At 37.1% G+C, this 22,956-nt stretch overlaps 1 protein-coding gene and 1 pseudogene across 1 annotated transcript; both read left to right on the top strand.

Moving 5' to 3' along the window:
• Window positions 1-1,790: 1,790 nt before the first annotated feature.
• LOC132034702 (G-type lectin S-receptor-like serine/threonine-protein kinase LECRK2) lies at window positions 1,791-17,164 on the top strand. The gene is made up of 2 exons (XM_059425071.1): window positions 1,791-1,909; window positions 16,494-17,164. Exon 2 carries the CDS (start codon window positions 16,511-16,513, stop codon window positions 17,162-17,164), a length of 654 nt encoding a protein of 217 aa, XP_059281054.1. The 5' UTR covers window positions 1,791-1,909; window positions 16,494-16,510.
• Window positions 17,165-17,356: 192 nt separating this feature from the next.
• Window positions 17,357-18,388, top strand: LOC132034701 (G-type lectin S-receptor-like serine/threonine-protein kinase RLK1; annotated as a pseudogene).
• The last annotated feature ends 4,568 nt before the right edge of the window (window positions 18,389-22,956 follow it).

Here is a 22,956-nt window from a genome sequence, read left to right as displayed (position 1 = left end):
GGGGGAAAACCAATGATAAAATTAGAGAACCAAAAATTTAAAACAAAGAAAGAATAACACGCTATAGTAATTTAAATTAAAATCTGGCAGATCTAAAATCAAGTTAAGATTTACCAGTGACGATGAAGATTTCCTCTCATCTATTAGTTTCTTCACTGCCTTTGTGTCGTGTGAATCAAGTGCTCGAAGATACTTGTTTGAATTAAGCGGCGAGTTTTTGGAGAAATATGTTGAAACAATGTTTTTTTCTCTGTCGTTGTCGTTATAATCGAGAAGTCGAAGATTTTGTTAGAAGCGGCGTGTTTATGGAGAATTATGTTGAAACAATATTTTTCTCTCTTTCTTTATTTACTAAAGTATCTCTAATAATTAAGTTGGTTTTCCTAGAAGTTTGAAAGGATGCATGTCAACGATTTGCGAAACGGTTACGGTTTGAAACAGTTGGTCTAAAAAGAAGTGTGGAACGGTGCTTTTGGCCTTATAGTTGCAATTAAACTGTAATTGCTTGCATTTAATAGTTAAGTATTGTATTTAAATGGGAAGAAAAAGGCAAAAATTGAGAAATTAGATAAATACATTTCCTGATCCTAGAGAGTGCCACGTCAGCGGCCCTTTGCCTGCTTTTGTATATATATATATGATATATGATTGAATGTTCTTGACATAAGGAAATAATTTGGTGTAGTAGAAAAGGGGGTTCAAAATTTATTTTAGGTCATAGTTCAAATCCTATGTGTGACATTTTAATATTTTTTTGAACCCCGTTGTATGAAATCCTAGGTGTGAAATTCTAGTTTCTTTATAATCCCTAAATATGAAATTTTGATACCGGCACTTGTGCGCTGCCACGAAATGAAGACTTCCTTTCAAGACTTCAATGATAAAATGTAACACCATTCAACTAGAACGCTAGTTAATCGCGATTTCTAGTATGTCTGGTGAAACTACCAAAATCAACTTATTTTGTGAAATACTTCTTATCAAAAGTGTTGTGGCGCGTAATCGTTTGTGTTTGGTTAAATTATTTGAGAAATGCTTTGTTAGTGGTTTAAGTATGACCAATATGTTCAAAAAGTGCTCTTGCGTATCAAATTACAAAAAAGGAAGTCACAAATTTTAATTTGGTAAATACAAATTATTGACATGAATAGTCTAGTACTGAACTATTTTAAGCTTCCTGAAAACTTCGCCAGTTGGATTATTAGTCATACCCTTGAGGGGCAGAGGACACAAGCATTAATGATTAACGTAACAGATAAAAGTAAATTTGACTCTGAAGTCTTCACAGTTCATCCAAAACTCACACTACAAATTTTCCTTCAGTATATAGTGATGTCCTTGATTTATTTAACAAATCATATTTCCTCTTTCAATGGCTATTCCCTTTTCTTATTTCTGGTAATATTACTTCTTTTTTTCTTTCCATTACACACTTTAGCTCAAAATAATGGTAGAGTGGCTACTACTAGTTCTATTAATGCAACAGATGGAAGTACCCCATGGCTTTCACCATCTGGTGATTTTTCATTTGGGTTCCAAAAAATTCAAGATAATAAAGATCACTTCTTGCTTTGTATATGGTATGCAAAAATACAAGAAAAAACAATACTTTGGCATGCAAATATAAGTAGTTCAGTGCCACAAGGATCAAGATTGAATCTTGATCCTCAAAGGGGTCTTATACTTAGTGATTCTCAGGGAACTACCCTATGGAGAACTGATTTCGGTTTTGGTAATGTTCATTATGGACTCATGAATGATACTGGGAATTTTGTTATCATGTGAAGTGACTCTACTGATCCATTGTGGGAAAGTTTTAGAAATCCAACTGATACTTTGTTGCCAAATCAAAAACTGGAAAGAGGAAGCTTCCTTGTTTCTCAAAGATCAGAAGCTGATTTCACTCAAGGTAATTGTGTGATTTAACTCATTAAATTTTTTGATATATTATGTCCCAATACGATACCTGTATCATGAGGACTCATCATGAATTGGCTAGTTTTATGGTGGCTATCAGCCTACCGTGACCCTCGTCCTTTATTCAGGCTTGGGACCAGTGGAGTTAGGAATATGCTTTAGTCATGATAGTATTACTTTAGATCCTATGCTTTCTTGGAGTCTTTTAGCCCATACTAGAGATTTTTATGCTAGCAAATGAATTTATATGGAGAAACATGGTCAGTGAGAATTCATACAGCCGAAACCAACTTGTTTGGGATTGACATAACTTTTATTTAGTATTAGAGGTTTTTTATACATATCCTTTGTATATGACAATTGAAATGCTGCGTTGTGTTACTGAATTTTAATTTAGAAAGCAATGCGACTTATTGTCGATAAATTTTATTATAAATAGTAGGATATAATCTAAAAGATATTTGATAGTGATTAATTAAATGAATTTATCTAAATTCTTTTGTAGTCACATGAAACTAAACTAATGTGGCAAATCGCATTTTGTTGTATGTCTGTATTATAAAGATTTATCACGAATTAGATGCTATGCTTTCCAGGAGTCTTTATGCGCTGTTTGAGATTTTTTATGAGATTTTTATGCCGGTAGATTTTATATAATGTTGGCTGGAGATTGTTGGAAAATCGGGGAGTAGAAGCACTCTCAATCACTTAAATTTTTTCTTGAAGACAAGTGAGGCAACGACTCTTCTTTGTTCCACTAAACTTGACTTGCATAATCAATCATTCCCTTAGAAGAAAAGTGGGGAATATATTCTTCCACCAACTCAACTTACATTTTTTCTTCCCATACCATATGATTATAGTACCTAGGTATTCATAGGAATTTTCTAACATGCACCTAATTTAATTCAAGAAATTCTTTCCATTTTTCTAGTTCATGAACAATTTTCATCTTTCCTAGTACATGAATAAAACAAAATAGGGAAAAGGGTCAAGTATACCCTCTACGTTCTTTTATTAGCTAACTTTGACCTCCATTAGCGATTGCGTATAAAATACCCCTGCCGTCAAATAAGTATCGAGAAAACAAAGTACATTCTATGTTTTGATGATTGTCAAACTGCTGGAGAAATAGAGAGAGACCTGGTTCGCGATCTGCTCTCTCTATACGTCATACGATCGCGACAACAATTGTAAAGTTTACGCTAACCGCACAACCGTCTTCGGATCTTCTTGCCCATGGTTTAAGTCAATCATAGGATGAGTGGTCTCTATCTCACCCACATGTTCCCCAATATATGTACAACTTGTTCCAACATATTGGGTATCACTTGAAAACCTAAAGTATCTTGTGCAAATCCTTGCCGCCTCAAGTTCTCAAGTGCTCTCAAGAACGAAGCCACTTACAAGCTGAAGAACTTGATCCAGACACCAAATTATGTCTATGTTCTTTAGGTTGTTGTGAGTCTTTGTTCATTTGTTCTTTAAATTGTAAACCTACTCTTCTTTCAAGAAGTTGTTGTAGGTAGCTTAAATTATCAGTAGTCGTTAGACGGTTTACCTATTCAATCTATTGAGTGGTACTGTTCGCTAGAGTTAGTCAAGTGTATTAGTTGGTTTGGCTAGAGTTAGTCTGATGTGGTTATGTGCTTGGCTAAGGGTACTCAAGAGTTATAGCTTACAATAGGTGTATTGTAAGGATGAGGGATTTATGAGAGTTAAATTCCTAGATTGCAAGACGTTATAATCTAAAGTTGCTCAGTGTAGTAAAGTGAAGTGAAATCTTACATGGTAGGTCGTGGTTTTTAATCCCTTGAGCAAGGAATTTTCCACGGTAAAATCTTGTGTTATTTACTTACTGCACTTTTACGGTTCCGGGCTGATCAAAATAAAAGAGGACGAATCTATCCATGACATACACACTAGATTCACCTCTATAATTAATGAACTCATCTTTCTAAGGGAGGTCATCACATCTACTAAACTGGTAAGGAAGCTACTCGGAGTTTTGCCTGATTCTTAGGACAACAAAGTAAATGCCATCTATGAAGCCAAAGATCTCGCTAAGCTGACTGTTTATGAACTAATGGAAATCTCAAGAAATATGAGATGAAGATGACATTGAAGAAGGTAGAAAAGAATGAAGTAAAGAAGGAAAGAAATCTTGTTCTTAAAGATGCCAGAGGGGATTCAAGTGATGATGAATCTGAAATGGCCTATCTTACGCGGAGGTTTCATAAGATAATCAAGAAGCATGGTGGATTCACCATGATAAGAAGCCCCAGCAGAACCTTTAGAGAAAACGACAATTGTTGTCACAAATGTGGGAAACCTGGTCATTTTATGAAGGATTGTCCTCAAAATAAACAGGACAATTATAATAGGACTGCCAGAAGGAACTGGGTTCCTGACAAGAGATTCAGAAGAAGAGAAGTTGCAGAAGAGCTGGAGAAGCAAGCGCTTGTTGCATGGGGAGATTCCTCTAGTGAATCTAAAGATGAGAATGACTAAAAGGACACATCAATGATGGCCATTGAAGATTAAGCCACTGAAAATGAGTCAATATTTGCACTTATGGTTGAGTCTAATAGGGATGATGAGGAGGAGGAGGAGGAGGAGGATAATGGGAAAAACTTTATTGACATAAAGAAAAACTTGAAAGCTTACTCTCAAAGAAAACTGATATCATTATCAAGCGTGTTAATTAATTGATGCGTATCACGATCCGATTGCTAAGAAGGGTAAGCTGAATCAAGTAATTGATGAGATAGAGCAAGAAAGGGACGATCTGCGTATATCCAATAGAGAAATGAAGAAACAAATCTATGAGACAAACCAACAAAACATTTTGTTGGAAAATCAAGTGCGAGAAGGCGTGAAAATGTCTTTCAAAGGAAAAGGTGAAGCAAGTGAAACTCTTCTAGTGCTAAAATGAGTTAAATTAGCAAAAGTAAGCCTCATTTCTAAGATGAGAAGAATGAGGTACTAAAAAAGGATTTAAAAAATGTCAAGTTCAATCTTGACAAAGCTCTAAATTACCTGGTCTTCTAACGTGATTACCTTCATGTATAAAAGTAAAGGAGATAGTAAAGAAGGGCTTGGATTTGAAAAGGAGAAAATGTCGTACAATCCACACAACAAGTATGACTCCACAACTAAAAATTAGTTGTGCACTCACTATGGTAAAGCAGAACACTACAAGGAGGCATGTAACGCGAGCATTGACGCTCTTCAGATGAATAAGAATTTTGTCAAAAAGGGAGTTAAAATAGAAGGAGTTGGTCCTCAGAAGAAAGGTTCTAAAAAAAAGGAACAGGTCCTCAAAAGAAAGGATCTCAAAAGGTAAGAAGAAATGTGCTACCTATGTGGGCTAAGAGGAGCTTGATTCATCCCTTTTATAATTATAAGGGACCAAAACTTGTCTGGGTTCTCAAAACCAATCAATGATTTCACCTACAGGCTAGGGAGAGCGAAAGGATGCTGCTAATTTAGTTGATTGGTCATGACAGCTCCTAGTTCAAATTTTTTTCTCCCCTTGAAACCTTCATAGGAAGGTGTATGACATTGGTGACAAAAAGGAAGATATGTTTCTGGGAGTTTCGAAATCAAAGAACTAGGTACATCTGCATGACTGAATTAGGAGAGCGTAAGCACAAGCAATGGCGCACACTTCGAAGTGTTTGCCTGAGACACTCAAGAATTTATCCAGGGACCTAGTCTTTATGACTCAGGTTAGTAATCCTTTTAGCGCTCATATATGTGTTTGAACTGCAGAATGTGCTAATCAAGTCGTGCACCTTTTACCAAAACATCTTTCAAAATCACATCTCCGATGAATCATTACCTCTCTCCATAATCGACCTGTTCCCTCTTCTCGCACCTCTTCTAAAACGTCATCTATGCCACCTTAAAAAACATCCTTCTTGTATCTCTCTCTCCAATTCACCAAAATCCTCCGATCGATAGCATTTCCCTTTAAGCTTCTCTCTTACACAAATATGTCTGGGCCTCTCTGCATCTCCCTCCAATTACCAAGTGTTTCCTCATGTCATCAACCCTCTCCAAACCAAAGCAAAATGGACTCAAATTCTTTAGCCTCAAATTTTTTATCCTCCTCTAACCAAAATACAAATGAATCCTTACCAAAATCTCTCTCACATGGTCCCTCTGAAACCCGTAAGCGTAGGAGGACAAGGAAATTCGTGTCACTATCTGCCATTTCCAATCAAAATGAACAATGCAATCGAATTAAGAGTAAGAAAAGAAAAACAATGGGAAAGAAAGAGAGAAGCCATGCCCTTGAAAGGAAAAGTGATGAGGAAGAAGAGGACAAAGAAGAAACTCCTCTAATAAGAAGAAATTCGAAGAAAAAGGTGGTGGATAAGATGGAAAGCTCACTTAATCCTAAGTCTGAGGGTAACGAGAGTGAAAAATTAGGTAATGAAAGTTGAAGGGAGAAGGAAAGAGAGGATCAGAATATTCAATCCTCTTCCCAAAAGAAGAGAAAAATGGGTATTAATGAGGAACCAGGTTCCTCCAAAAATCAACAAGAAAAAGAGCACTTGCAATAACAAAAGGTTCTTTTTGGAAGAATATTTGATTTCAACCTATGCGAGAAATCTAGCATGAAAGAATTAATGAAGATGGTGGAATTTCAAGGATGGACTCATCTCTTCACTTCACCAGCACCTAGCGTGTACAAAGCAGATCGATGATGGCGCTCTGGCTTTAACGGTAAATAGAACCAAGTTCGTGTTGACCGAGTCGATTACTTGCAGAAATTTTAAGAGTAAAAATAGATGGAGTGAGAGCCTTAATAGGGAACGGATCCACTGGCTTCAAAAAAGTCATCGTCAAGGTAGCAAGGTCAGCTACAAAAGCGAGTCTCTATAAAAATAAGCTTAAGCCTGAGCACCAACTTGTCTTTGAATTCGTCAACAAAGTGCTCTTGCCAAGAATGGTGGAATGCTCTACCGTCACCCTGGAAGCCCTGGTCCTCATGAAAGCTCAAAATTGAACCAATCAACTTGTCAGCCATAATAATTGAGTGAATGATAAAAGTGGCAAGGACTGTGCAAGGGAAACCTGGTCTCCCTTATGGTTTCTTTATAACAAAGGTACTCGTATACTTCAAAGTGAGCACTGGAACAGCCTTTCTAAGAACAAAGAAGCACGTGTTCTCTCTAGCCTCGTTGGAAGACTATGGATATGCGCCCAAAGTAGCAGGTAGTGCCAACCCTTTCACCATTTCAATATTGATTGAAGCTCAAGAAGCGGCAAATGCAGAGATTCAACAGCTTAAGGAAATGCTCTTCTAAAAGCAAAATTGGCTAAACAAACAGAAGCACCAGGTTTTGGCACGGAAGCAGCAACATAAAATGAAACACTGTGACCTGAGAGGGATCAGTTAAAGTCAGAGTGGATGAACTTCGAGACCAAATTAAAGGACCAACGAGCACATAGCAATAGAATGGATAAAATCCTTCAAGCCCTTAACTGCCCCAGCCATCCTTCCTAGTCCTTCTCCCTCCAAACGTGACCTTTTTTGTCTAAGCTTTTGTAAATCCTTTTGTTGCCTTCTATTGACTTTTGGAACAATTGCAGTTTAATCATTATATATATGGAACAATTGCAGTTTAATCATTATATATATGTACTGAGTTGGTTACTATATGTTTCCTTGTCAATTTATCATTAGGCAATTACTTTATTTTTGTACTCTAATGCTAACTTGCTCACCACTATTCTATTGGCTCTGAGTTAATTACTTTTCGATGATGCCAAAAGAGGGAAATAGGAGGTGTTTGATAGCGATGATGTGACTAAAGGGGAAGGAAGTGTTTGAATCCTCTTGCTAGATGATATTATACTTTAAAATTGGTCTATGTTTTAGGGAGAACAAGTGGGACTTGATTCTCAGAGGGAATATTGAAAGTTTGTTATCATCAAAAAAGGAGAAATTGATAAAACAAAGTACATTCCATGTTTTGATGATTGTCAAATTGCTAGAGAAATAGAGAGAGACCTGGTTCGGAATCGGCTCTCTCTGTACATCATGCAGTCAGCAGCAGCAGCTATAAAGCGGTACTGCTAACTACACAACTATACAGTAGTGTTGTGGCCCTGCTTTGAGTCAAACATAGGATGAGTGGTCTCTATCTAACCCGCATGTTCCCCAATATATATATATATATATATATACAACTTGTTCCAACATATTGGGTATCACTTGAAAACCTAAACTATCTTGTGCAAATCCTTGCCGCCTTAAGTTCTCAAGTGCTCTCAAGACCGAAGCCACTTACAAGCTGAAGAACCTGATCCAGAGACAAGATTATGTCTATATTTGTAGCAAAACAACTACTGAAAATTATAAAGAACAAAAAGAAATTGCAGAAAATATCAAATAGGGTTTTTCATTCCTCCGATACCTCTTACAATTCTACTACTACTGATATATAACGTTTACCATTTATTCCCAGTTGGCTATATGTACTAGTCTAACAACAAGAGGCCACCTAGACAGGAAAATATCAGAATACAAATAAAAGGACTGGACACGTCCTGGGCCATACAGTGGGCCAGCTTTAGGACTATTACTAATACCCAACAAGAGTGACTAACGACCCATTAACATATTAAGCCCAATAACATTTAACCCGTCTTTTTCAACTTAGAGAAATTTAAGATTCGCTACATCCCATTCCTCTTTAAGAACCTTGTTCAATCAAGGTTGCAATGTGGAAATTGTGCAGAGAAGGAAGTGAATCTTCCCATGTTGCATCTTCTGAAGCTGATTAGCCCACTGTGCAAGAACTTGAGTCACAGCCCTATTTCTCTTTTTCACCATGCGCCGATCAAGAATCGCAATGGGTTCCGCTATGAGGTGACAATCCCGGGTGCAGAAAGGAGGCTCTTTTACGGGAAAAACATCGAGTCCAATCTTCTTCTTCAATTGGGAGACGTGGAACCTTTGGATGAATTCTGGATTTTCTGGGCAATTGATGTTCATGCGCCACTGGGCCAATCTTCTTAATTATCGAGTAAGGACTAAAGAACTTAGAAGCCAACTTGAGATTTTTTGTTAGTGCTACTGATGTCTGTCGATAGGGTTGTAGTTTGATGAACACCAAATCGCCCACTTCTAATTCTCGCTCACTTATTTTGCTATCTGCATATTGTTTCATGCAGGACTGAGCTTTGACCAAATTTTCCTTGAGTTGCTTGCTTACTATCTGCCTTTCTTTCAGCAATTGGTCCACCGATTCAACTTTGGACTGGGCAACTACTTCAAATGTTAGTTGTGGAGGCTCTTATCCATAAAGTTCATGGAATGGTGTCATTTCGATAGTTGATTGAAAATTGGTGTTGTACCAAAATTCAGCTAAAGGAAGCCATTTGTACCATTCCTTTGGCTTCTGTCCCGTCATACACCTCGGGTATCATTCTAAACACTTATTCAACCTCTCTATTTGTCCATCCGTTTGTGGATGATAGGCAGAACTTAACTTGAGTTGAACTTGCAGATTTTTGAACAACTCTTGCCAAAAGAGACTCACAAAAATAGGATCCTTATGTGACACAATTGAGTAGGGTACTCCATGTACCTTGGACACTTGATCCAAAAATACTTGGGCAATCTGAGATGCATTGTAGGGAAGGGATAGGCTTATAGAGTGTCCATACTTAGTAAATCGATCAATTACTACTAAGATGACATTTTTTCCTTGTGATTTGGGTAAGCCTTTGATGAAATCCATAGAAATGTGCTTCCAAGCCCTATTTGGAATTAGTAATGGCTGTAGCAAACTAGGGTAAGCACAACTTTCACCATTGTTTTGTTAGCAAACTTCGTATTCTGAGACTGCTAGCTTCATATCCTGTATCATCCTTGGCCATAAAATACTAATTGGAGTCTTTTGTAAGTGGCATGTACTCCGGAATGCCCTCCCCATGTGGTTGCATGCATGTCTTGAATCAATTTTGGTCTAAGGTTCTTTTGATTTTCGATCCACACTTTTCCTTGAAACCTCAATAGAGCTGATTGTAAGGTTATTTTAGCCACTACTTTCGGGTCTAAACTGAGTTTAGTGATCAATGTTTGGACTTCAAGATCACCATCATAACTCTCAATTACATCTTATACCTATTTAGGTTGTGACACACATAAACCCATACACGAGCCCAGTGGATCATTTTCTTTGGCTTCCTCACCTCTTAGAGACAACGCATCTGCTATAATGTTTTCTTTTCCCCTGGCAGTAATGTATTTCATAGCTTAATCCCATCAATATCGTTGCCCCCTTATGTTGTAATGAAGTAGTGATGCGTTGATCTCTGAGAAACTGCAAGCTAAAGTGATCTGTTTTAATCACAAAGTGAGCGGGCTGGAGGTAATGCCTCCATTTTTTCTACAGCCAACAATAGAGAAATTAGCTCTTTTTCGTATGTTGACAAGCCCAGATTTTTTGGGCTCAAAGCTTGACTCATTAAAGCAATGGGCTTATTATCCTGTGACAATATTGCTCCCACGCCCAACCCACTTGCATCAACTTCCACAGTGAAAGGAAAATTAAAATCGGGAAGGGCTAACACAGGAGCATGGGTCATGGCATGTTTCAGGGCTTCAAAAGCCAAAGCTACTTCAGTAGTCCATAGAAAGCCACCCTTCTTTAACAAAGTAGTCAAAGGCTTACTAATTATTGGATAATTTTGAATGAAACGCCTGTAATACCGGTTAATCCAAGGAACCCATGCAATCCTTTAATGTATTTTGGTAGTGGTCATCTCACCATTGCATCTATTTTTGCACTATCGGTACTCACACCATCACCCATTATAACATGTCCCACATATTCAACTTTATCTTAAGTAAAGCTACATTTTGAGAGTTTAGGATAAAGCTGGTGAGTTACCAAGAGTTGAAACACTAATTGCAAATGATGCAAATGTTCTTGAAGATTTTTGCTATAGATCAGGGAAAAAAAATTCTAAGGTAGGGACCGAAAATATTGTGCATTAAAGCTTGAAAGGTTGCCGAGGCATTTGTCAAGCCAAAAGGCATAACAGTGAATTCCCATAGACCATGATGAGTCTTGAAAGCTATTTTATGCTTATGACCTTCTTTCATACTAATTTGATGATACCCCGATCGCAAATCCAATTTAGAGAAATAGTGCGCCCCATTAAGCTCATCAAGCAAATCTCCATCACCGGAATTGGATACTTGTTTTTAATTTTAATGTCGTTGAGCTTACGATAGTCGACACATAATCTCCATGTTGAATCTTTCTTTTTAACCAGAATGATCAGACAACCGAACGTGGAAGTACTACGCCTCACAGTTTGGGCCTCAAGCATTTCATTAACCATCTTTTCAATAGCATCTTTTTGCTCATGTGAATACCTATAAGGCCTTTGGTTTACTAGGCCTGATCCATGACTGAGTTCAGTAGCATGATCATATTAACGAGAGCGTGGCAGTTAATTGGGCTCCTTAAAAACGTCATTAAATTTGTCTAGCAAAGCTTCAACAGGAGCTGGAATGGTTTCAAGACTATTGGACCTAACTGATTCCACTTGTCGAATTTGGGCCACCCAGTTGCATCCACTTCTTCGTAAAAGCCCACGATTATTTTGTGAATCGGCTGGGCCCAAGGACTGTGATTCTTGGTAACTAATGATAGTCACCATCCTAAGAAATTGCAGAAAATATCAAATAGGGTTTTTCATTCCTTCGATACCTCTTACAATGCCACTACTACTGATATATAACGTTTACCCTTTACTCCCAACTAGCTATGTGTACTAGTCTAATAATAAGAGGACACCTAGATAGGAAAATATCGGAATACAAATAAAAGGACTGGACACGTCTTTGGGCCATACAATGGGCTAGCTTTAGGACTAGTACTAATACCCAACAAGAGTGACTAATGACCCATTAACATATTAAGCCCAATAACATTTAACCCGTCTTCTTCAACTTAGTGGAATTTAAGATCCACTACAATGTTCTTTAGGTTGTTATGAGTCTTTGTTCATTTGTTCTTTAAATTGTAAACCTACTCTTTTTACAAGAAGTTATTGTAGGTAGCTTAAATTCTCAGTAGTTGGTAGGTGGTTTACCTATTCAATCTATTGAGTGGTACCGTTGGCTAGAGTTAGTCAAGTGTATTAGTTGGTTTGGCTAGAGTTAATCAAACATGGTTGTGTACTTGGCTAAGGGTAGTCAAAAGTTGTAGCTTACAATAGGTGTATTGTAAGGATAAGGGATTTATGAGAGTTAAATCCCTAGATTGCAAGTGTAATCTGAAGTTGCTCAGTGTAGTGAAGTGGAATCCTACGTGGTAGGTCGTGATTTTTAATCCCTTGAGCAAGGAGTTTTCCACGGTAAAATCTTGTGTTATTTACTTACTGCACTGTCTGAGAGAATTGGTAGACAACCAGGTCTCTCTATATAATGTTTGGTGGACGCACAACTTTCAACAAGTATACATTCATGCCCTTAATTGGATGGAAAACCCCAATTCTAACAAAATTACCCGATTTCATTAAAATAAAACCCCCCTTGACACAAAAATTAAACCACCCCTACCCAATCAAAACCCTAATCCAAGAAAACCCGAGTAGTCAAAATCTGATATCGCAGAAGAAGGAAACAGTATCTTTGGAGCAAAGGGATGAACAAAAGCTTTCAAGAACATTTTTTTTTTACTTTCTTGATTTTCTGGAGAACTGGGAATGGCAGATAAATCACGGAGATTGAAACTGTACTAATGGTTTTTGGTTTTTTTTTTGTTAAGGTTCAATAATATGGAAGTAGTATAATAGTAGTAAAAGGTTGTGCTTTCACAGTTGTCTATTCTATTTGGAAGAAAAATTAATTAGTGTTGAGGTTAACATTTGATACATTTCTTATTTCAGTTCGAAATTTTGACCCATACGGATTTTCATAAGGTGTTATTTTCAAAACCAGTATCTTAAACTACTTAAGTAGTTAAACTAGATTTAGTAAGTTTTTGGACATGAGTTAGATTCTTTTTTTTTTTCAAGTATTTGGGTGGGGCTGGTTTAATTTGTGGGTCGGGGGGGGGGGGGGGGTTTATATGAGGATAGGTTATTTTAATGAAATCTGGTAATTTTGTTGGAATTTGGGTTTTCCATCCGATTAAGGGTACTGAGGTATACTTATTAGACAGCAGGGGTATTTTTGTACACAACGGATGATAAAGTTAGCTAATAAAAGAAAATAGAGGGTTATATTTGAGCTTTTTCCCAGCAAAATAATACATGCATCATAATTAGTTTTTTATGCATGAACTAAGACAATTCTAATATCAAAAAAGATTTTTTCTTTTCCGGACACAAGGTTCATTTTTCAACACTCTCCCTTGAACCTTGTGTCGGAATTCACAAAATATTCTTCAACTACTCAAATCTAGATTTCAACATTTCCTCCTGAAGTGCCAGTAGCAAAGTTGTCTCCTCCTCCTCTTCTTCTTCTTCGACGAGTTTTGAGTCGATCACAGCCTTGGCTTGCAAAGCTAGCTCAAGACCATACTCATTGTGTGATCTCATCATTCTCCAAAAGATCTTCATCTTCTCAGAAGATGTTCCCTTCGTGATATTGAGGTTGTCATGTTTAATAATTGTGCTTCAGAAGGTGCATCACCATTTTCATCAGAACTTTCCTCTTCACCACTGCTCTCCCCTTGGAGATTTCTCAGTAGCCAGAATAGTTTGTTCATCATTTTCTCAATTATCATATTTATTGTAAAAATTCTTTTAGATTCTACAACAATAGATAATATTTTAGAAGCGTCCATCTCTTTAGGATTCACTTCATTAAATTTTCATCAAAGCTAGTGTTGTTAGATTCAACAACATGCTTTCTCGTGGTGATAATCATCTTCATCTTCATCTTCTCGGGTTTCACAAAAAGGAACTTTATCCAACATCTCTTCATCAATCTGTTGATGGATGAAAGTGTGGATTTCTTATTCAAATTCCTCGCATGGATATCAGCTGCCACCTCTCTATTCGAGATTTTTCCTCATGCAGCTACTTCAAGTGCAACTGCTTCATCAAGGTTGGACACCTTGTTGGCCTCCCTGCCCTAAAAAACATCCTTCAAAAGATGTTCAACTTTTGAAATTTTGGTAGTTCCCACACCTACCAAAATAATTTCTTCAAGTTGGTGCTTCTCTAGCACGACATTCTCCTAGCTATAGTAGCTAATGTAATTCAGACTCATTTCAATCTGGATATTCATTATTTCGAATCTTTTGAAAATTCGGATTATCCATAGGTCCCTCAAGACTAGTGGCTTTGATACTAAATGTTGGATAATCAGGGGAGGAAGAGTACTCTCCATCACTTAATTTCTCTCTTGAAGACAAGTGAGGCAACAACTCTTCTTTGTTCCACTCGACTTCCATAATCAATCATTCCCTTTGAAGAAAAATGGGAATATTTTCTTCCACCATCTCAACTTACATTTAGGCTTACATATTTAGGGGAAATTTCAATAATGTACAATCTAGTATACAAATTACATTTGCGTAGCCATATTTTTAAATTACACCCCGCATAGCTACTTTATCACAATATACAACATTATACAACAATCTACAACTTTATACATCTGGAGTAGACAATGTATCAACATTGTATAATAATGTATAGAGTGAATAATAATGTATAAGAGGTGTTTATATCCAAGAAAAATCAATTGTATACAACAATATACAATATATTCTCAATTGTAGTGAGGGTACAAATATACAACAGGCTTTTGAAGAGAGGGGTACAAATTGGGCCATTTTGGGTAATTTTACAAGCATGGTTTATTTCGGGTAATTATTTTTCCTAAATAGTCATAGATGGTTATTTTCTCTTTTTTCTTCCCATATCATATGACTAGAGTACCTATATATTTATAGAAATTTTCTAGCATGCACCTAGACTAATACATGAACCTAATTTAATTCGAGAAATTGTATTTATTTTCCTAGTTCATGAACAATTTTCATTATTTCTAATTCATGAATAAAACAAAATAATACATGTATCATAATTAATTTTCTATACATGAACTAAGACAATTCATGTATCAAAAAAGATTTTTTCCTTCCCCAAAAAAAGGCTCATTTTTCAACTGAGATGAATTTATATGGAGAAACTGGTTGGTATCCAACTTGTTTGGGTTGAGGTGTAGTTGTTGTGTGTCCCACGCACCCTCACTTTTCCATTAACCAAACAACTAACTGTTAGCAAGAGCACACTTTTAAGGGAAAATACATAACCCCCCCCCCCCCCCCAACAACTATAGCCAGATTAATTATGACGCACCCGCGCTGCGGGCGACCTATTGGTCTTAATTTTACGTATTTTTGTACCATTTTTTGTAGACGTGGCAAAAAAAAATTGAAGATTATGATGAGAGTGTTGCACACTCTCGCCACATTGGTGCCAGGCTGCCACGTCAATCCGCCACTTTTCCTTTTTTTTTTCATTTGATTTTTCTTTTATTAATTATATTTACACTAATTAACCTCTAATTAACCATTAATTTTGTCTTCTTCATCACTAAACTCTTCTTCTTCATCACTAAACCCTTCTTCTTCTTCTTCTTCATTTCAAGAGATCCATCAAACCATTTTCTTCCTCCATTAGTACACACACATTCAACCCATTTTCTTCCTCCATTAACACACACACACACATTCAACCCATTTTCTTCCTCCATTAACAACACACATTCAACCCATTTTCTTCCTTCATTAACACACACACATTCAACTCATTTTCTTCCTCCATTAACACACACATTCAATTTAATCATCAATCATAAAGAGCTTATTTTCAAGAAACATTCAACCCATTTTCTTCAACCCATTTTCTTCCTCCATTAACACACACACATTCAACCCATTTTCTTCCTCCATTAACACACACACATTCAACCCATTTTCTTCCTCTATTAACACACACATTCATTTGAAGGTAAATCAAACACCAAAATATCTCCTCCACCGAAATGACATTATGTTTTAATGGGTCAGACCCATTTTCATATTGGTGTTGTTGCTGCTGTTGCTCCTGTTGCTACTGCTGCTGCGGTGTTGCTGCTGCTGCAGTGTAGCGGCGGCGGCGGCGGCATGGCGGCGGCTGTGTGGCGGCGGCGGTTGAGGAGAAAGAAGAAGAAAGAGAAAAAGGAGAAAGAAAAAGAAAGAGCAAAATAAATTGCATTTAACAATTGAAATGTGAAAGAGAGGGAGGGTGGGGTGGGTGAGAGGATAAAATATAAATAAATTTTTAAAAATTAATTTTTATTAAAATATAAAAAATATTTTTTCTGCTTTGACTCGCCATAATTTTTTTTTTTGCCACGTCAGTCGAAACTGGTACTAAAATACTGAAAAATTAAGACTGGGGGAGTAATAGGTCGCCCGCAAAGGTTGGGTGCGTCATAATTAATCTGGCTATACGTTTGGGTGGGGGGGGGGGGGGGGCGGCGGAGGGATATGTATTTTCCCACTTTTAAATTATCTAATTATATTATGTTTCAATAGGTAGGTTCTATCTTCGGATGCTTGATAATGGGAATTTGGTGCTTGTTACACAAAGCGTGCCTTCCAATTCAGATTATGATGATGAGTACTATAACAGTGGAACTTTTGACACAACAGATGCAACAAATTCTGGGGATAAGTTGGTTTTTGAAGAGAATGGCATGATGTACTTATTGAAGCGAAACAATCAAAGGCAAATTCTTACTCGCCTCTCCATTCCTTCGGCTTCGCAAAATTACCATCGTGTGACTCTTAACTTTGATGGAGTTCTTAGTCATTATTATCATTCAAGGATTTCTAATAGCAGTGGCTGGAATATTCTGTGGTCTCAACCGAATAATATATGCATTGAAATTAATGGAGCAAACGGACGCGGGGCATGTGGTTACAACAGTGTATGCAATCTTGGTACAAACGATAGACCAGTTTGTAACTGTCCACCAGGATATTCACTGGTTGATCTGAACGATGCTTATGGCGACTGCAAACCAGATTTTTCTATAAGTTGTGATGAAGTTGGAAGGGGTTCACCTGAAGATTTTTACAGTATTATCACGATTCGTGATACTAATTGGCCATTATCTGACCTTGAGAAAATTATCCCTTCTACTGAACAAGACTGCCAAAATGCTTGTTTTCATGATTGTTTTTGTGCTGTTGCCATTTATTAGAAGCAATATAAATTCCTGCTGGAAAAAGAGGCTGCCTTTATCGAATGGGAGAATAAACACCGTTGCGAATTTGACGGCTTTTATCAAAATAAGGAAAAATGCCGTTCCTCCTCTCAGTCCTGGCCTTCCCAACAATCCAGCATCTCGTCAAAGCAAGAATAGGCGAAATTGGGCTGTTGTGTGGTCCGCGCCCTTAGGAAGCTCGGTCTTGGTAAATGTTCTTTTCGTTGGTGTATTTTGTTGGGGATTCTTCCATATTTACAAAATGAAAGCGAAGACATCAAGCTCTATGAGTAGCGTGGCAAACTCTACGTGTCATAGTTTTACATATAAAGAGCTTGTAGAGGCCACAAAAGACTTCAAGGAAGAGCTAGGGAGGGGTGCATTCGGGATTGTTTACAAAGGGGTAATGCCTATCGGTTGAACAAACATAGTCGCTATAAAGAAACTGGATAGAGTTGCTCACGAGGCAGACAAGGAATTCATGACTGAAGTAAATGTGATTAGTCAGACTCATCACAAGAATTTGGTTCGGCTGATTGGACATTGTAACGAGGGACCACATCATTTGTTGGTCTACGAGTATACGAGTAATGGAAATCTTGCGAGTTTCATTTTTGGTGATCCGAAGCCTACCTGGAGCCAGAGGATGAATATTGCAAGGGGGTCGCAAGGGGACTTGCATACCTTCACGAAGAGTGCAGCACGCATATTATCCATTGCGACATAAAACCTCAAAACATTCTCCTTGATGATTATCACGTTGCTCGAATAACAGATTTTGGATTGTCTAAACTGATGATGATTAACCAGAGTCGAACGCTTACTAATATTAGAGGAACAAGAGGTTATGTTGCTCCGGAATGGTTCAGGAATAGTCAGGTCACGGTTAAGGTGGACGTTTACAGCTTTGGTGCATTGCTACTGGAGATCATCACTTGTCGGAAAAATTATGAGAATGAGGAAAACTACGGACCAGAGGCAATTCTTAGGGATTGGGTTTTGGATTGCTTTCAAGAAGGAGAATTGGAAGCTCTGGTGGAAAGTGATATCGAGGCCTTGAATGACAAGAAGCAGCTCGAGAGGTTCCTGATGGTTGGTATTTGGTGTATTCAAGAGGATCCGGCGATGAGGCCTACCATGAGGAAAGTTGCTCAAATGCTTGAAGGATCTGTTGAAGTGACTACTCCACCATGTCCATATAATTTTAGCATTACTATATAAGATCATAACAATCATTTATGTACCCTTTCCTCCTCTGTAAGTCTGTTCTTCACTTTCAAGTTCTGTACTTGTATTACTTGATTTCATGTTGAATATTCTTTAAAAATTGTATGGTGTACTCTACACGAAGCAGTTCTTCCCTTTATTTCGAATGGTTCACTTTTCAATTGTACGCACATAGTTGTATATCTTTATCTTGATTTTACTGTTTTATGAACTAAAATGCCCCTTGTTGAAAGGAAATAATGAAAGATAACAGGAGAGTGAAATTTATCAAGCAATAACTTATATGCTTTTAAAACTCTTCCTCGAGATTTGAGGAGATAAGTTGCCATGCATTTTAATTGCAGTGTTATAGAAAAGAGTTGGAGGTAAGCTATTAACATATTGCAACAATCAAAATAGTAAGTAATAAGATAAATTGTGGCATCATAATTGATTTTATAAAAAGAGATGCATTAATTCAGACCAAAATAGTATAATCCAAAGAGGTTTTGTCATGACCCAAATTCCAAAGCCGTGAAGGCACCTACCCCCACCTGGTAGGCAAACCATCCACAACCGATTAAACCAATTTCAACAAGTATATCAAGCGGAAAGAAATCAATAAAGTCATTTAAGAGACATAAACTAAATCTCTTAATCACAAATATGCGGAATAAGTATAGCCACCCAAAATCTGGTGTCACTAATACAAGAACCACTAAGAAACTGATCCAAGTCTGAGATAATAGCTAATACGCTATCTGAAACAAGGAGCGGGCAAGAATAAATAAATAAATGAAGAAGAAGAAAAAGAAGAATCCGGTGCCACGGATCAGCTAGCAGCTCACCCCGAATCCTTCAACACAGGTTCCTCAACGATCGACGAAGCCTCAAGCCACATTAGTGCTAGGGACATAATTTGCACACAAAAAGGTGCAGCAAGTGTACCATGAGTACGGGAAAAGACGTGTACTCAGCATCATCGTCAACCGACCCTAACAAAAACGGAGACAAGGGTTGACCTATTATTTCTACTTCCACACTTAACCACTATTAGTCTATAATGATTCTAATCACAATAATCTCAACAATATCAGGTTATAAGCCTAAGTGAAAGCTTCTAATCCACAAGTCTGTCAAGTTTCCAAGTAGGCATTCAAGGTAAATCAAGCAACAACTCAAGCAATTCACAACCAAAGTAATCAATGAAGTCATATGATATGCAATGCAATGCAAGGCCTTTTTCCAGCTCCCGATACATAGACGTTCAAATTCTATGAATCATGTCCCATGGGGGACTCGCGAGGTCCATATACTAACCCGAAATTTTCCTTCGGGTTCCAAGCCACATTTAGCATCAAATCACAAAACTCAGCCCCGTAGGCTCCAAATCATAATATCCAGCTCTTTGGCTCACATTACTTGTCTTTAGTCAGTCTAGCTCATGAAACCATCATCACTCCATCCGGAACCATTTCCCTTCGGACATCACAAATGTATCCTCAAAAGTGCATGCGATACTAGATATGCGTGAATATGGCATGCAACATAATAAACCATCAAACTAAGCAATAAAGACCCAATCTTTAGCTCTTTTCCACTTTTAAACGAGTATTAGGAGTGATGAAAACACAAAAACACAATGAGACATGTAATAAGCATAGATGCAATAAACGAGGGAGCTCATATCCCAATCACAAACACAAGTCATTCTATGCTATCAGCTAATGCCTAAAGCATGACATTCAGACCAGATTATACAATTGAAATTACATAAATGCCCTTAACATGACACTGGTATCCGATACGAGTGCTCGTCACCTCACAAGTATCAGAACCCCCTTTCGTTACCCCATTATCCCCTCTTATTAGTTCCATTTTAACCAACCAAGACGCTTAAGTTAAGGTTCATAATCTCAACATGCTTGCAAATAGAAGTCCAACAATCACTGTAGATCCTTGCCCTTGCGTAAAGCCTCCGAGCAATCCCAATCTATTCAAATTCAGATTAAGTGTAAGAATACGAGTCAATCGACACCCATATTGCCTTATAAGATATTCGGGTCAAGAAAGTAAATTCAAAAACCCTGTTCTAAACCCCAAAGGTCAAACCATAATTTCATTGGAAAATTGGGTTCAATAAGGTCAAATTTTTATTCTAGGAAGTCATAAAAACCCAATGATACCCATATGAGCATACTTTAAATCCGAACCCAAAAAGTCACCCAAAATAGGATTTCGAGTCACGAAGGGCAAAATAGGAAATTCAGTCCAAATTAGTTTCCCATGACTTATATAGTCTATATGCCAAAACTGAATCAAATTCATCCTCAATTTCATGCTTAATTGAAGAATCTCTTAATTTAAGCCTAGGATTCAATACCCCCAATTCTCTACTCTTAAATCATGATTTCTACCATGGGAATCTCTACTAATTAATGAAATAATCATAGAAGAAGGGTTAGAATCTTACCTAATGAATGTATCTTGCAAAATCTTCCAAAATCCTCTCTAATCGAGCTCCCAAATGATAATTAAGTGAATGAGAAGTCAAACCACGATTTTGGGGTTTTAAAATCTGTCCAGGAATAAATCCTTCTTCGCAAACGCGGCCTGACCATCGCGATTGTGATGGTTTGTCAACCCGGCCTAGACCTCATTTCCTCAACATGAACAGGAGGGGCTTCTCGCGATCGCGACCCTTCCGAGTCCACTAAGCTTCACGACAGGAAACCATAAAACAGTGAACCAGAAAGATCTGTTTTTTCGCTCCTTCAACCCAAAATTCCGAGACTCATCCGGAACCTCCAGACACAAACCAAATATGCATCTTAACTAAAAGTCACTCTACAAACTCACTCGCGTACTCGAAATTTCCAAAAGAGGTCATCTTGATTGGTCAACCCCAAACGCCTTAAAACTAGTTTTCTAACCAAATGACCAAAATCCCCCAGAGACGCTTCTAAGCCGGTGTATGTCAAGATTCGGAATGCGGTTAAGCATCCGGGTTAAGACTAGTAAAAGTTCAACAATAAAAGCACGAGCAAACCAAGGCTCGTAACACAATTTATCCAAAAATAATTTAAGCTAAGTATAGGTTGATAAAGCGACCTGTGCTAGAACCACGGGACTCGGGGAATGCCTAGCACCTTTTTTCCCCGGTCAACAGAACTCCTTACCCAGTCTTTTGTTTTCACAGACCAATAATGAAAGAGTCATTTCCTTTTGATTAGGGATTCATGAGGTGACTTGAAACACCAAAACTCAATTCCAAGTGACGACTCTATTAATAAATAATTCCTACTCAAAACTGTCACTTCAATTGAAAAAATCATTTAAATAATAAAACTCTGTGCGTTTAGCTCGGGGGCGAAGAAAGGGGTGTAACACAAAATATTTGTTACTTAAAGATAAACAAGAAGGTGTTACTGTTTTCTTTAATTCCATCCTTACTACGCTCCAAGAAGGCATACTATCATTAACTACTCATTTAGGGAAAAGATATTGGTAATCCAGTCAAATAACACTTAAGATTAATTTCATTAAATAGTTTTTTTTAATGAGTGCCAAAATTTTAAAGGACAGATAAATAAAGACAGGAAGGAGTATGAAGAGTCAGAAAAGATCAAGATCATAAGTGAAGGTATTTTCCACAAAATCTTGTTTTTTCTAAGCAAATATTTTGTTCAAAGTTAAAACATATGCGCGTTTTCATTACCTATCATTTGTAGAAATTTTAGGAATAGACAAGAAAAGGATCACTTTCAAAATACTTGATATTTTCTTTATTCCAGTTATAGACATAGAAGAATCAGCAGTTATATTGAATTCCCCAACTACTTTGGTTAAAGATACATTGAATGTTCCATCAAGACAATAGATCTAGCACCACAGAGTTGATTGCCTAGTTTTATCAATTTTTCGACTATAGAATTGACCTAGTCAATAGTCTAATTAATATCTTCTCTTTTAAAATAAAAAAAAAAAACGCAAAAAATGAAATAAAACCTTAACTTCCTTTCATGCATCACTACTCTATACAAATGTTTTTCATAAACCCTTACATGCATGCAGGGGCAGAGTTAGGTTGTGACAAAGGGTTCATTAAAAATTATATCGAGTAAATAGAGTTATATATAAACAACTGAATGTTCTTGACATGAGGAAATATTTTGGTGTAATAGAAAAGGAGGTTCAAAATTTATTTTAGGTCATAGTCCAAATTCTATGTATGAAATCCATGTTCTTGACATAAGGAAATATTTTGGTGTAATAGAGAAGGGCGGGGGTTCAAAATTTATTTTAGGTCTCAGTCCAAATTCTATGTATGAAATCTTAGGTGTGAAATTCTAGTTTCTTTATAGCCCCTTTATATGAATATTTGATATCGGCACTTGAACGCTAACATGAAATGAAGACTTCCTTTCAAGACTTCAAAGATAAAATGTAACATCGTCCAACTAAAACGCTAGCTAACCACGATTTTCTAGTCTGTGTGGTTAAACTACAGAAATCAACTTATTTTAAGAAATACTTATTATCAACAATCCTTTGGGGAGTAGTAGTTTGTGTTTGGCTAAATT

The sequence above is a fragment of the Lycium ferocissimum genome, chromosome 10 (assembly GCF_029784015.1).
Source record: "Lycium ferocissimum isolate CSIRO_LF1 chromosome 10, AGI_CSIRO_Lferr_CH_V1, whole genome shotgun sequence".
NCBI classification, from domain to species: domain Eukaryota; kingdom Viridiplantae; phylum Streptophyta; class Magnoliopsida; order Solanales; family Solanaceae; genus Lycium; species Lycium ferocissimum.
Note: the sequence above shows the minus strand (reverse complement) of the source record. Positions and strands in the feature narration are given on the sequence as shown.